Source organism: Sapajus apella, unplaced genomic scaffold, assembly GCF_009761245.1.
Source record: "Sapajus apella isolate SASKATOON/1434 unplaced genomic scaffold, GSC_monkey_1.0 scaffold68, whole genome shotgun sequence".
In the NCBI taxonomy this organism is placed as follows: domain Eukaryota; kingdom Metazoa; phylum Chordata; class Mammalia; order Primates; family Cebidae; genus Sapajus; species Sapajus apella.
In genome coordinates, this window is record NW_022437008.1 from 6170801 (window position 1) to 6186693 (window position 15893).

Consider the following 15893-nt stretch of genomic DNA (forward strand, 5'->3'; position numbering starts at 1 on the left):
TGTACTTGTCGATTCAGGCGACGAGGGGGCGCCCGAGCCAGGCCTCGGCCTGCTGGACTCCGTGGCTACCATTTCCCCTGCAGGCACCTCCTGGTATTCCCTTGGGCTTGGCCTGTACAGCCCAGCTGGTTCCAGGGGACGCCCGACCCCTCGGGTGAGTCACAGAGCTCACACCTGACAGTGGGGGAGGGAGAGGGGAACAGCAGCCAAGAGGCAGGCCCAGGTTCTCCTAGGGGCCAGTGATTTCAGTCCAGATGTCCCCTGAACCCGCAGGGATGCCGACATCAGGACCAGGGCCCCCCACGTGCAGACCCCACGTTCCCATCAGTCCCGGGGTGCATGGAAAGCCCCCCCCACTGCATTTCATGGGGCAACTGCCCTTAACACCCCAACACACATGGAGCCCCAAGCTACCCTAAAGTCTGACAGGCGGACACATGAGGTTTTAGAGGAGTTTATACAAAAGTCCTGAAACCACAAGGTTCTTAACACCTGAAAACCAGCTCCATGACAAATTAGACACGTGAATTTGCTTAAGAAATAACAAAACTGGTCCAAGATCTTAGAAAATTATATTCTTTTAAAGAAAATGAAAATATCCTCAAGGGGAAAACTTAATTTAAGTCAAATCCTGTCCTTTTGTAGTGGAGCCCATAGCCGGTGCTCAGACACGGGCTTTCCCGCAGTGTGGCCAGGGTGCCCCTTCGAGGCGCTCCTGAGCGAGACCTGGGGCTGCAGCCCCTGCGGGCTTTTTCTGGGCTGAGCAGGAGGGTAGGGGAGTCCCAAGCCAGGAGCCCTGGAAGGGGGAACAGGGCAGCGACTGGGGCTGCAAACACCCATCAGAGTTCCCAGGGCCAATTCCCACAGTGACCATGTGGCCAGTGCCCTTTGCAGGCCCCTTCCCCACAGGTGTCATTCCTCACCCCCCTGCTGGGACTCCACCTAAACCAGGCGCCTTCCCACCCACCCAGGCACTGCGATAGGAGATGCAGGAACATGCATGTCCCCGCCAGCCCCAACTTCCAGACCACACACTGCCTGGGAGCACACTTGTGTTGGGGGAGTCCCAGGCCCCTAAACAACGGACAGCAGCTCCTACCCAGGAATGCACCCGGGTCACCTCGCACCCGTGGCCAGGACGGGGGCCCTCTCCATCCTCGTGATCCATAGCCTACCCTGAAGCTGCAGGATGCAAGGGGGCCCCCAAGTGGAAAGCTGGTGGTGGGGTGTGTGGGAGGCAGGGCCCGCAGGGAAGTTGACTTGAGCAGGCACAGACCGTGAATAAATAGAAGCTTCCATGCGGGGGTCCGGCCCCTGCAGACAGCAGCTCAGTGGGAAGGTGGGATTGGGGGAAGCCCACCCTGACACTGACCGGGGCCACCCACGCGGCCCTCCCTCCACACCCACACCCACACCCACCCCCACCCCAGTCCAGAGATGGGTATTCCCCTGCTCAGAGCTCAGTGACGTGCACGGTCGGTGAGGGAAGAGGCCCAGGCTGGAGGCGCTGAAGGTGGCAGCGACGACACAGCAGGTGGCCCGCCAGGGGATAGCAGCGGCGTCCTTCCTCCCCACTCAGCTGCAGCCCACAGTCCTAAGGAAGAACACAGCCCCCAGCCCCAGAGTCAGCAGAAAGGGGCACATCAGGGCACTTTAGAGGTCACGGGAGGGGGCAGACCTGCAGGGCTCCTTATAAGATCATAAAGACTCTTCCAAAGGTGCAGGAATCCAGCATTTTGGGAGGCCAAGGCACTGCCTTGGTCAGGAGTTCGAGACCAGCCTGGCCAGCATGGTGAATCCCTATCCCTACTAAAAATACACAATTAGCCAGGTATAGCGGCACATGCCTGTAATCCCAGCTACTTGGGAGGCTGAGGCTGGAGACTCACTTGAACCCAGGAGACAAGAGGTTACAGTGAGCAGAAATCTTGCCATTGCATTCCAGCCTGGGTGACAACAGCAAAACTCCATCTCAAAAATAAATAAATAAATAAGATTCTTCCTCTGCCAGAGAGGGGATGGGAAGCCCAGCATGGAGCACAGAGGACTGGCGCTGCCTCTCAGGCACCCAAGAGGAAGTCACTGGATAGAAGTCAGGCTGTGGGGAGAGGGCTGGGCAGTCAACGTGGGTATCACCAAAAAAAACTGATGGTTTGGGTGTTTTTTATTTATTCGTTTGTTGCTTGAGAGAGGGTCTCTCACTGTTGCCCCCACCTCAGCCTCCCGAGTAGCTAGGACCACCAGCACACCTGCCATGCCCTGTGAATTTCATTTTTTGTAGCGATGGGGTTTCATTATGTTGCTCAGGTTGGTCTCAAACTCTTGACCTCAAGCGATCCTTCGCCTCAGCCTCCTAAAATGCTGGGATTACAGGAATGAGCCACCACACCTGAACTGTTTTTTGTTTATTAGACAGGGTCACACTCTGTCACCCAGGCTGGAGTGCAGTGGTGCAATCTCAGCTCACTGCAGCCTGAAACTCCTGGGCTCAAGCAATCCTCCCACCTCAGCCTCCCAAGTAACTGGAACTACAGACACGTACCACCATGCCCAGCTAATTTTTTTCCCCTTGTATTTTGTAGAGATGGCATCTTGCTATGCTGATTATGCTGACCTTGAACCCCTGACTACATAGCCATCCTCCCACCTCTGCCTCCCAAAGTGCTGGGACTGTAGGCATGAGCCACCACGCCCAGCCAAACATGCTGGTTTTTAAAAACAAAACAGGCCAGGCACGGTGGCTCACACCTTGAATCCCAACAGTTTGGGAGGCCGAGGCAGGCAGATCACAAGGTCAGGAGTTCAAGGCCAGCCTGGCCAATATGGTAAAACCCCGTCTCTACTAAAGATACAAAATAAAATTAGCCAGGAGTGGTGGTGGTCGCCAGTAATCCCAGCTACTCCGGAGGCTGAGGCAGGAGAATCACTAGAACCCGGAGGCAGAGGTTGCAGAGAGCCGAGACTGCGCCACTGTACTCCAGCCTGGGCGACAGGGTGAGACCCAGTCTCAAAAAAAAACCCATCAGACTACCTCTTCCAGGGAGTGCAGATCACTAGAAAAGAGAAGCGGGCAAACAGGAGGACCTTCCATGCTGAGGTGAGAAGAGAAGAGGCCTGGGCAGAGGAGATTTAAGGAGAAACAGAAGTGAAGAAAACCAAAACCGGCCACCCGGAGGGCAAAGCAAAGCAGGTGTGTGGAGGACGGAGCAGTTCCTGTGCTGGAAGCTGCGGGAGGGCCCAGAAGGGTGTGTCCACCAGTTCCCGCTACACAGGGGTCCCTGGAGCAGGCTGGCGGGATGAATGCCACCCCGAGGTGATCTGAAGAGGCAATGGTGAGAGGACCTAGAGACACCAGGGGAAGCAGGGGGCTGGGGCTGGAATGCTGGCAGCTTTCACTCATTACCGAGAGCCCGACACCCTGCACAGGGAAGGGAGCTGGGCTGCTGCAGTGCCAAACCACTCCTGTCCCTGGTCTCCTCCCTGGCCCACCACAGGCTGGTCACTGCTACGAACTGCTGCACACCAGGCCAGGGAGGAGTGCGGGATTCCAGAGGTATCGGTCTCCATCCAACCGCCTCACCGCAGACAAGCAACACTGTCAATGCCTGCCCTGCTCTGTGACTCTCAGCATCCACCACCCCCGCTCCCCTGCTGCACTGGGTGCTGGGCAATCCCCAGGGGACCACACAGTCCACAGGACAGCCAAGCAGGTAGAGAGGCACAGAGGCCCTGTTAGTGCTGGAGAGGAGCCCTGGCCCCTCTGCAGAACATCCCTGCTCCTCATCCTACCTCCTGGGTACCTTGGCACTATCTGTGCTCCCGTGGCACCACTCGCCCCCACCCAGGAGACCCTGTCACCCAAGGGATCCCTAATTGCTACTACAGATTCTCCACCGCCACGCATTCTGCTCTTGCTGGGATGCAGTCACCCACAGCCTCCCTTTGTGGCCACTTCATCTGCGTGTGTCCTGTAAGTGGTGGTGCTCCCTGAGCCATCCTGACCCCCCCACTCCTTGTTCTCCAACTTGCCCTGGGAGATTTCATTTTCTCCCTGGCTTCAGCTGCTGTCCCTGAGTCCTTCATGGGACCCTTGCTTCCCGCCAGGACAGGGGAACAGAAATTGGATTTCCTCCCACCTTCTATGAGAATAAGAGGCTGAACACATGACTCCCAGACCCCAGACAACAGATAAGGGAGGCCCATCATCTCATCTCTCAGAGAAGGGAAACCTGGCAGGTGCACCCCACAATGCCCGACTAATCGCCTGGACACTGCTCCAGCTGCCCAGGGGAGCCCCGTGGTCTCCTTGAGTTGAGAATCTGGGGAGGCCAAGGTGACGGGAATTCCCAGGGCCAAGATTCAGACCTGGTGTGATGGCTCACGCCAGTAATCCCAGCACTTCTTTGGGAGGCCGAGGTGGGCAGATCACTTGAAGTCAGGAGTTTGAAACCAGTCTGGCCAACATGGTGAAACCCTATCTCTACTAAAAATACAAAAATTAGCCAAGCATGGTGGCGGGCGCCTGTAGTCCCAGCTACGCAGGAGACTGAGGCAGAATTGCTTGAACCCAGGAGGCGGAGGTTGCAGTGAGCTGAGATGGTGCCACTGCACACCAGCCTGGGCAATAGAGCAAGACTTGTCTCCAAAAACAAGATTCAGAGAAGAGAGCATCACGTGCCAGTGACCCCAAATTCCCACAGCTGTCGGCAGGGTAGTTGAACCCCCACCCACTTAAAGGTCTACTGGACATCTTCATTTGGGGTCTCCAGCTACCAAAAATGAGAGCGTCTCATCCCCTCTTCTCCCCACCCTCACTCTCTGCTGGGGTTCTCATGAACACACCCCAACCCTCAACCCCCAACATCCAGACGCCGGCCAAATCCAGTCCTTTCTATGGCCTAACCATCGCTCAACCTACTTCCCTGAACTTGGGCCCCCAAACGTGACTCCTCCAGCTGCTCAGGGAGCACCTGCCTTCACTCCCTCCCCCAGTTCACTCTCTGCAGGGCTGGAAGGAAAGGCAGAATGGGGCAGATGCCATAAAACAGGTAAGGCCGGCACAGCGGCTCACCTTGTAGTCCCAGCACTTTGGGAGGCTGAAGCAGGTGGATCTCTTGAGCCCAGGAGTTCAAGATCAGCCTGGGCACCATGATGAAACCCCATCTCTACTAAAAATATCAAAATTAGCTGGATGTGGTGGCTGAGGCAGGAAGATCGACTGAGCCTGGGAGGTTGAGGCTCCAGTGAGCTATGACTGTGCCACTGCACTCCAGTCTAGCAACAGAGCAAGATCCTGTCTAAAAAAAAAAACTGCTGGGCACAGCGGCTCATGCCTGTAATCCCAGCACTTTGGGAGGCCAAGGCGGATGGATCAAGAGATCAGGAGTTCAAGACCAGTCTGGCCAAGATGGTGAAATCCCATCTCTACTAAAACATAAAAGCTAGTCGTGGTGGGTGCCTATAATACCAGTTACTCGGGAGGCTGAGGTAGAGCACCACCTGAACCGGGGAGGCGGAGGTAGAGGAGCACCGCCTGAACCGGGGAGGCAGAGGTAGAGGAGCACCGCCTGAACCGGGGAGGCGGAGGTAGAGGAGCACCGCTTGAACCGGGGAGGCGGAGGTAGAGGAGCACCACCTGAACCGGGGAGGATGAGGTAGAGGCGCACCACCTGAACCGGGGAGGTGGAGGTAGAGGACCACATGAACCGGGGAGGCAGAGGCTACGGTGAGCTAGGATCACGCCACTGAACTCCAGCTTGGGTGAAGAAACAAGACTCTGTCTCAAAATAAAAATAAAAGCTAATTTTTTTTTTTCTGAGACAGAGTCTTGCTTTTGTTGCTCAAGCTGGAGTTCAGTGGCATGATCTAGACTTCCTGCAACCTCTGCCTTTTCCAGAGGTGCTGGGGCTACAGCCACACGCCACCACGCCTGGCTAATTATTATTTTTTTTTGAGACAGACTTTAGCTTTTGTTGCCCAGGCTGGAGTGCAATGGCTCAATCTCAGCTGATTGCAACCTCTGCCTCCTGGGTTTAAGCAATTCTTCTGCCTCAGCCTCCCAAGTAGCTGGGACTACAGGCATGAACCACTGTGCCTGGCAAAACTAAAATTTTGAAAAGGGGAGCCGTGTCAGAGGACTGCCCCAGCTGCCAGCCTCCCGGGAACCGACTCACCTCACAGTGGTAACAGGCCACGTGGTAGTCTCTGTCCATGGACACCACACGGATGGTTGTTTCACAGCCCTGGAGGAAGAGATGGAGTTCACACACAATGAGCATGCGAGGATGGGGGGGGGGAAGCAGTCCGTGTGCGCACACTCCCACACACCGTGCTCCCGTCCCGGCAGATGCAAATGCCCAACCCAGAAGCACTGCCACGCTGCTTCACTGGGGTGGGACAGGTACCAGCAGGTGTGCACACACAGACACACATGGGCCTGAAGTGTCCTCTACAGCCACAGCCCACAGCACACACAAAGGACCACAAGGGTGTCACATGGGTGTCAATGGATGTGGATATTATTTTCACCTCATTGTTTCTGTTTTGTTTTGAGATGCAGTTTCGTTCTTGTTGACCAGGCTGAAGTGCAATGGCCCGATCTTGGCTCACCGCAACCTCCGCCTCTCGGGTTCAAGCAATTCTCCTGCCTCGGCCTCCCGAGAAGCTGGGATTGCAAGCATGCACCACCAGGCCAGGCTAATTTTGTATTTTTAGTAGAGACGGGCTTTCTCCATGTTGGTCAGGCTGGTCTTGAACTCCCAACCTCTGGTGATCTGCCCACCTTGGCCTCCCAAAGTGCTGAGGTTGCAGGTGTGAGCCATCGTGCCTGGCCTTTTTTTTTTTTTTTTAAAGAGACAGGGTCTCTCTCTGTTGCCCATGCTGGAGTCCAGTGGCGCAATCACAGCTTACTGAGGCCTCAAACTCCTGGGCTCAAACGATCCTCCTGCCTTCGCCTCCCAAGTGGCTGGGACTACATGCATGCACCACCACACCTGGCTAATTTTTTTTTTTTTTTTTTTTTTTTGAGATGATGGAGTTTCGCTCTTGTTACCCAGGCTGGAGTGCAATGGCGCGATCTCGGCTCACCGCAACCTCCGTCTCCTGGGTTCAGGCAATTCTCCTGCCTCAGCCTCCTGAGTAGCTGGGATTACAGGCACGCACCACCGTGCCCAGGTGATTTTTTGTATTTTTAGTAGAGACGGGGTTTCACCTTGTTGACCAGGATGGTCTCGATCTCTTGACCTTGTGATCCACCCGCCTCGGCCTCCCAAAGTGCTGGGATTACAGGCTTGAGCCACCGCGCCCGGCCTACCTGGCTAATTTTTAAAATTTTTTTGTAGAGATGACCCAGGCTGGTCTCAAACCCCTGGCTTCAAGCAATCCTCCCACCTTGGCCTCCCAAAGTGCTGGGATTACAGGCATGGGCCCCTGTGCCTGGCCTGTTTTCACTTCCTTGAAGTCTTGAAAGGGCACTGCCAGTTCTGCTTCGGCAGGCACACCAGCCTGGGACACAGCCAGCACTGTGGGAAGACCCCAGGCCAACACAGCTGCAGCACCCACGGTGGGGGCTCCCACACAGACCATGTCCATCCCTCCTCTGCTCCCCCAGCCCACCCCACCTCAGTCTGCAGAGCTGAGCAGACCCAGGGAGAAGCCCTTCTGTCAACAGGGAATGGAGTAGAGGCTGGCAGTGGGGCAGCCAAGCAGCAGGGGCCACCACTTCCCTTGACCTCGTGCCAGGGGACATCTGTACCCCACGTGCACACGCACGACACCCATCCCTCGGTCCTGAAGGATCTGCGGGAGGAGCACCTGCTCATCCCTCCCACTGTGGCCCAAGACCCAGTCTAGACCCACATAGAACAGGGCAGCGGCTGGGCTGGGCCAGGCACCTGATCATCTCTGGGTCGGTGGCTCCTACCTGTGCAGGGAGGATAGGACGGGCACAGGAGGCGCATTTTGGTGCAAAAACCCTGGAGGAATAAAGGAAACCAGAAGTGATCAGCTGAGTGACCAGAGGACAGGTACACCCACAGAAGCCCCCCTGTCGTGGCCCAAGCATCGGGCCCTGTCTCCCTGTGTGCACATCTCAGGGCAGATATGGAACAACTTCTACTGTGCCTTCTTGTACTGGCCCCCACCCTTTTTTTTTTTTCCTTAATAGAAGTGGAGTCTTGCTATGTTGCCCAGGCTGGTCTCAAACTCCTGGGTTCAAGTGATTCACCTGTCTCAACCTCCCAAAGTACTGGTATTACAGGCATGAGCCACTGTGCCCAGCCCTGGCCTCTTATCTGACTGCCCATTTCCCCTCCACCCAATCTCCTCCTCCAGGATAGTTGTGGGTGCTGCTCTGCCACCCGCCCCCATGCTTCCTGTGAGTTCCCTTCTCCTTCATGTCCAGGTCTGGGACACAGCTTAGCTATGACCACTGCGAGACCTGGCTGCACCCTGAGTACCAGGGACCTATGCCCGGGACTCCAATCCCACGGAAGGCCCTGCTCGGAACCAGAGTTCCCAGGAATAAACCTGCAGCCATGATAGGAGGAAACAGATCAGCCGGAAGAGGCCTGGCCTGGCAGGGAATGAAAAAGAGGAGGGGGAGAGATGGTGGGTACTGCAGCCAGGAGGGTCTTCTGTGCCAGGAGAGGAGCACGCAGACCACAGCTGGGAAAGAACAGGCAAAAGACAGCTGGTGGCCGGACCGCCAGGAAAGGGGGCGCAGGCAGAGATGCATGCCTGCCCCAAGCCCGGGTGCATAAGGGGAGGCGGAAGGGAAAAGGCCAAGAACCAAGGACAGTCAGGCCGGCGGGAAAAATGCTTCCAAGGGAGCCAGGAAGACCAGCTTGAGTGCCCCCTGCTCCACAGCACCAGCAGCTCACGTGTGATAGTCTCGCACGCAGTAGATGTTGTTCTCCACGTCCACAGTGAAGGGAACCCCATCCAGACACTCGCTGCACACGGAGCACCGGAAGCAGCCCGGGTGATAGGACTTGCCCAAGGCCTGCAGGATCTGCGGAAGGACAGGGTGCACTGAGGGGTCGGCGCAGGCACAGGCGTAAGGCTCAGCGCCACCCCCAGGAGAGGCTCTGGGCTCTGAACCCTGGGGCTGGTCTGGAGCAGGGGAGAGGGTGGGGCCCTCAGACTCCACCCATATCACAGGGGCTCCAGGGTGCTGGGGCAGGGGCTCACCATGTCCATGATGAGATGTCCACACACACTGCACTTGTCGGCCGTCTGCTGGAACCCAGAGTACTGGGAGGGGACACAGGATCCGGGACGTTGTGTGACAAAGGGGCACTCGCAGCCCAGCCAGCACCTGTGTCCTGGCCTCGCGTTTCCACGCAAGTCAGAATGAGGGTCCTTGCCCTCGTTCCCACCCTTGGCACCGCCGGGGCACAGCTCAGACTCACCAGGAAGTCCTCCTGGCAGTACACTTTCTCACCCACGTTGTAGAATGCCTTCCCACGGAGTCTTCTCCCTGCAAGGACGAGGGTTGAGAGGGGTCCCTGCAACGCTGGAGAGCAGGGATGGAGCCGCGCTTCCAGCTCTCAGCACCCTCCTCCAACAGATGAGACGCTGGGTTATGGGTGGTTTTCTAAATCTCCCTTTAGCATTATGTCATTATTGTTATAATAACAAAATTTCAGAAAAAAACACACTGTCAATAGAATTACAAAAAATTGTCAAAGCAAATATATTAAGAAATATTTTGCTAATGTAAATTCATGAGCTGATTAATAAACATAATCACTTTAACATCACGTGAACTCAGAGCAGATTTCTGAGAATCAGTCTTTTTTTTTTTCTTTTTTGTGAGATGGAGTCTCACTCTGTCACCCAGTTTGGAGTGCAGTGGCGCAGTTTCCACTCACTGCAACCTCCACCTCCTGGCTTCAAGCAATTCTCCTGCCTCAGCCTCCCAAGTAGCTGAGATTACAGGCACCTGCCACCATGCCTGGCTAATTTTTTGCATTTTTAGTAGACATGGGGTTTCACTGTGTTGGCCAGGCTGGTCTTGCACTCCTGATCTCGTGATCTGCCTGCCTCAGCCTCCCAAAGTGCTTGGATTATAGGTGTGAGCCACCATGCCCGTCCTTGTAATTCTCCTGTCTCAGCCTCCCAAGTAACTGGGACTACAGGCATACACCACCACTCTCGGCTAATTTTTTTATTTTTTGGTAGAGATGGGGTTTCGTCATGTTGCACAGGCTGGTCCCAAACTCAAATGATCTACCCACCTCAGCCTCCCAATGCGCTGGGATTACAGGCGTGACTTGCCGAGCCCAGCCAGAATTAATCTTCCTAATCCATGAACATTAGCAGTACAGCGTTCACCAGGAGAAGGACCTCAGTAAGAAAGAGGTGTCCTTCACCTTTAAAGCAGTGTCGAGAGGGAAATTTACAGCAATAAATGCCCACCAGAGAAGAGAAGAGAGATCTAAAATCGACACCCTATTGTCGAAAGAGCTAGAGGAGCAAGATAAAAAAAAAAGTCAAAAGCCAGCAGAAGACAAAAAATAACTAAGATCAGAGCAGAACTGAAGGAGATAGAGACCCTTCAGTTCAAAAAAAACCCTTCAAAAAAAATCAATAAATCCAAGAGCTGGTTTTATGAAAAGATCAACAAAATAGACCACTAGGCAAATTAATAAAAAAGAAAAGGGAGAAGAATCAAATAGATATGGTAAAAAACGATAAAGGGGAGATCCCCACTGATCCCACAGAAATACAAACTACCATCAGAGATCACTACAAACAGCTCTACTCACATAAACCAGTAAACCTGGAAGAAACAGATAAATTCCTAGACACCTGTACTCTACCAAGACTAAACCGGGAGGAAGGTGAAACCCTGACTAGACCAATAACAAGGGCTGAAGTAGAGGCAGCAATCAATAGCCTACCAACCAAAAAAAAAAAGTCCAGGTCCAGACGGGTTCACAGCCGAATTCTACCAGACGTACAAAGAGGAGCTGCTTCCATTCCTTCTGAAACGGCAAACAATACAAAAGGAGGGAATCCTCCCCAACTCATTTTATGAGACCAACATCATCCTGATACCAAAACCAAGCAGAGACTCAACTAAAAAAGAAAACTTCATGCCGGGCGCGGTGGCTCAAGCCTGTAATCCCAGCACTTCGGGAGGCCGAGGCGGGTGGATCACGAGGTCAAGAGATCGAGACCATCCTGGTCAACATGGTGAAACCCCGTCTCTACTAAAACTACAAAACATTAGCTGGGCGTGGTGGTGCATGCCTGTAATCCCAGCTACTCAGGAGGCTGAGGCAGGAGAATTGCCTGAACCCAGGAGGCGGAGGCTGCGGTGAGCCAAGATCGCGCCATTGCACTCCAGCCTGGGTAACGAGCGAAACTCCGTCTCCAAAAAAAAAAAAAAGAAAACTTCAGGCCAATATCCATGATGAACATCGACGCAAAAATCTTCAATAAAATACTGGCAAACAGATTCCAACAACACATCAAGAAGCTTATCCAGCACGACCAAGTAGGCTTCATCCCGGGGATGCAAGGCTGGGTCAACATACGCAAGTCTATAAACGTAATCCATCACACAAACGGAACCAAAGACAAAAACCACATGATTATCTTAATAGATGCAGAGAAGGTCTTCAACATAATTCAACAGCCCTTCATGCTAAAAACTCTCAATAAACTAGGTACTGACAGAACATATCATAAAATGATAAAAGCTATATATGACAAACCTACAGCCCATATCATACTGAACGGGCAAAAGCTGGAAGCATTCCCTTTGAAATCAGGCACTAGACAAGGATGCCCTCTCTCACCACTCCTATTCAATATAGTACTGGAAGTTCTAGTCAGAGCAATCAGGCAAGAAAAAGAAATAAAGGGTGTTCAATTAGCAAAGGAGGAAATCAGACTGTCTCTATTTGCAGATGACGTGACTGTATTTCTAGAAGACCCCATCGTCTCAGCCCAAAATCTTCTCAAACTGATAAACAACTTCAGCAAAGTCTCAGGATACAAAATCAATGTGCAGAAATCACAAGCATTCCTATTTACCAATAACAGACAAACAGCCAAATCAAGAGTGAACTGCCATTCACAATTACTACAAAGAGAATAAAATACCTAGGAATAAAACTAACAAAGGATGTAAAGGATCTCTTTAAGGAGAACTACAAACCACTGCTCAACGAAATAAGAGAGGACTCAAACAGATGGAGAAACATTCCATGCTCATGGTTCGGAAGAATCAGTATTGTGAAAATGGCCATACTGCCCAAAGTAATCTATAGATTCAATGCTATCCCCATCAAGCTACCAATGACCTTCTTCACAGAACTGGAAAAAACCATTTTAAACTTCATATGGAATCACAAAAGACCCCACATAGCCAAGACAATCCTAAGCAAAAAGAACAAAGCCAGAGGCATCACACTGCTGGACTTCAAACTATACTACAAGGCTATGGTAATCAAAATAGCATGGTACTGGTACCAAAACAGAGACATAGACCAGTGGAACAGAACAGAGACCCCAGAAGAAACACCACACATCTACAACCATCTGATCTTTGACAAACCTGGCAAAAACAAGCAATGGGGAAAGGACTCCATGTTTAATAAATGGTGTTGGGAAAACTGGCTAGCAATGTGCAGAAAGCAGAAACTGGACCCCTTCCTGACACCTTACTCTAAAATTAACTCCAGATGGATCAAAGATTTAAACATAAAACCCAACACCATAAAAACACTAGAAGAAAATGTAGGCAAAACCATCCAGGACATAGGCACAGGCAAGGACTTCATGACTAACACCAAAAGCAATGGCAATAAAGGCCAAGGTAGACAAATGGGATCTAATCAAACTCCAGAGCTTCTGTACAGCAAAAGAAACCATCATTAGAGCGAATCGGCAACCAACAGAAGAGGAAAAAATATTTGCAATCTACCCATCTGACAAAGGGCTAATATCCAGAATCTACAAGGAGCTAAAACAGATATACAAGAAAAAAACAACCCCATTCAAAAGTGGGTGAAGGATATGAACAGACACTTCAAAAGAAGACATATATGAGGCCAACAAACATATGAAAAAATGCTCATCATCACTGGTCATTAGAGAAATGCAAATCAAAACCACACTGAGATACCATCTCACACCAGTTAGAATTGGCGATCATTAAAAAATCTGGAGATAACAGATGCTGGAGAGAATGTGGAAAAATAGGAACACTCTTACACAGCTGGTGGGAATGTAAATTAGTTCAACCATTGTGGAAGACAGTGTGGGATCAAGGATCTAGAAATAGAAATTCCATTTGACCCAGCAATCCCATTACTGGGTATATAGCCGAAGAACTATAAATTGTTCTACTATAAAGACACATGCACATGTATGTTCACTGCAGCACTGTGTACAAAAGCAAAGACCTGGAACCAACCCAAATGCCCATCAACGATAGACTGGACAAAGAAAATGTGGTACATATACACTATGGAATACTACGCAGCCATAAAAAACGGTGAGTTCGTGTCCTCTGTAGGGACTTGGATGAATCTGGAAACCACCATTCTCAGCAAACTGACACAAGAACAGAAAGCCAAACACCATATGTTCTCACTCATAGGTGGGTGTTGAACAATGAGAACACATGGACTCAGGGAGAGGAGCATCACACACTGGGGTGAGTGAGGGCGGTAGGGGAGACACAGCAGGGGGTGGGGAGGGATAACATGGGGAGAAATCCCAGATATAGTATGCACCTAAAGTAAAATAAATAAATTAAAAAAAAAAAAAAGAGGTGTCCTTTTCAAAGCAACAGCAACAGTGGACCCAGCAACATGCTGTCAGAAGCAGTCCCATCAGAGTCAGAAGAAAGTGCCAATACCTAGCTAGGAACAAGAGGGAACTTCCTGATCTGATGAATGGCATCTATATGAAAAACCCCAAGCTAACATCAGCACAGTGGTGAACTATTAAATGCCTTTCCCCTTAAGCTTCAACATTGTACCAGAGGTTCCAGGCAGTGTAATAAGAAAAGTAAAAAAAAAACTCTGGAAGGCCGAGGCAGGTGGATCATGAGGTCAGGAGTTCGAGACCAGCCTGGCCAACATCACAAAACCCTGTCTCTACTAAAAATACAAAAATTAGCCAGGCATGGTGGTGGACTCCTATAATGCCAATTACTCAGGGGGCTGAGGCAGGAGAATCAATTGAACCCAGGAGGTAGAGGTTGCAGTGAGCTGAGATCATGACACTGCACTCCAGCCTGGCGACAAGAGCAAGACTCTGTCTCAAAAAAAAAAAAAGAAAAACGAAAAAAAAAAAAAAGCAAGACACATGTCAGGCACGGTGGCTCACACCTGTGATCCCAGCACTTTGGGACGCTGAGACAGGTGGATCACAAGGTCAGGAGTTTGAGACCAGCCTGGCGAATATGGTGAAATCCCATGTGTACTAAAAATACAAAAGTTGTGGCCGGGCACGGTGGCTCAAGCCTGTAATCCCAGCACTTTGGGAGGCCGAGGCAGGTGGATCGCAAGGTCAAGAGATCAAGACCATCCTGGTCAACATGGTGAAACCCCGTCTCTACCAAAACTACAAAAAAATTAGCTGGGCATGGTGGCGCGTGCCTGTAGTACCAGCTACTCAGGAGGCTGAGGCAGGAGAATTGCCTGAACCCAGGAGGCGGAGGTTGCGGTGAGCCGAGGTCGCGCCATTGCACTCCAGCCTGGGTAACATGAGTGAAACTCCGTCTCAAAAAAAAAAATACAAAAGTTAACCAGGCATGGTGGCGGGCGCCTGTAGTCCCATCTACTTGGGAGACTGAGGCAGAATTGCTTGAACCCGAGGCAGAAGTTGCAGTGAGCTGAGATGGAGCCGTTGCACTCCAGCCTGGGCAACAGAGAGAGACTCCGTCTCAAAAAAAAAAAAAAAAAAAGCAAGTACAAAGACTGGAAAACAAGAAGTGAATGATCTTTAATCACAGATGGCATGATTATATTATACAGAAAATCATAAAAATCTATTTTTAAAAACCACAAGAGTAATGGATTTCACAAGGTGTAGGACAGAGGGCCAGCATATGAAAACCCAATGCATTTTTATATTAAAGCAACAAACGATTGGAAAATAAGTTCACAACTTTTTTTTTTTTTTTGAGATAGGGTCTTGATGTCACCTAAGGCTGGAGTGCAGTGGTACAGTCATAGCTCACTGCAGCTCCGACCTCCTGGACTCAAGTGATCCACCCATCTCAGCCACCTGAACAGCTAGGACTATAGGCATTCACCACCACACCCCACTATTCTATCTGTAGAGACAGGGTCTTGCTATGTGGCTCAAGCTGGTCTTGAACTCCAGGGCTCCAGCGATTCTCCTGCCTCAGCCTCACAAAGTGCTGGGATTACAGGCGTGAGCCACCACACCCAGCCTAAACTCATGGTTTTTAAAAACGCATATAGCCAGGCACGGTGGCTCACGCCTATAATCCCAGCACTTTGGGAGGCCGACGCGGGTGGATCACGAGGTCAACAGATCGAGACCATCCTGGTCAACATGGTGAAACCCCGTCTCTACTAAAAATACAAAAAATCGGCCGGGCGCGGTGGCTCAAGCCTGTAATCCCAGCACTTTGGGAGGCCGAGGCGGGTGGATCACGAGGTCAAGAGATCGAGACCATCCTGGTCAACACGGTGAAACTCCGTCTCTACTAAAAATGCAAAAAAAAAAATTAGCTGGGCATGGTGGCGCGTGCCTGTAATCCCAGCTACTCGGGAGGCTGAGGCAGGAGAATTGCCTGAACCCAGGAGGCGGAGGTTGCGGTGAGCCGAGATCGCGCCATTGCACTCCAGCCTGGGTAACAAGAGCAAAACTCCGTCTCAAAAAAAAAAAAAAAAAAAAAA

The 15893-nt window shown here is 51.6% G+C and overlaps 1 protein-coding gene across 1 annotated transcript in view; it reads right to left on the reverse strand.

Annotated features, from left to right (window-relative positions):
- Nucleotides 1-438: 438 nt before the first annotated feature.
- Nucleotides 439-15893, reverse strand: part of WTIP (WT1 interacting protein) — a 24264-nt gene continuing 8809 nt past the window's right edge. Inside the window, exons 3-8 of the mRNA XM_032249097.1 lie at nt 9411-9478; nt 9190-9252; nt 8880-9010; nt 7922-7973; nt 6174-6242; nt 439-1594 (exon numbers count right to left, since the gene is read on the reverse strand). Coding sequence (XP_032104988.1) covers nt 1454-1594; nt 6174-6242; nt 7922-7973; nt 8880-9010; nt 9190-9252; nt 9411-9478 — 524 coding nt within the window. The 3' untranslated portion in view covers nt 439-1453. The remainder of the gene's footprint in view (nt 1595-6173; nt 6243-7921; nt 7974-8879; nt 9011-9189; nt 9253-9410; nt 9479-15893) is intronic.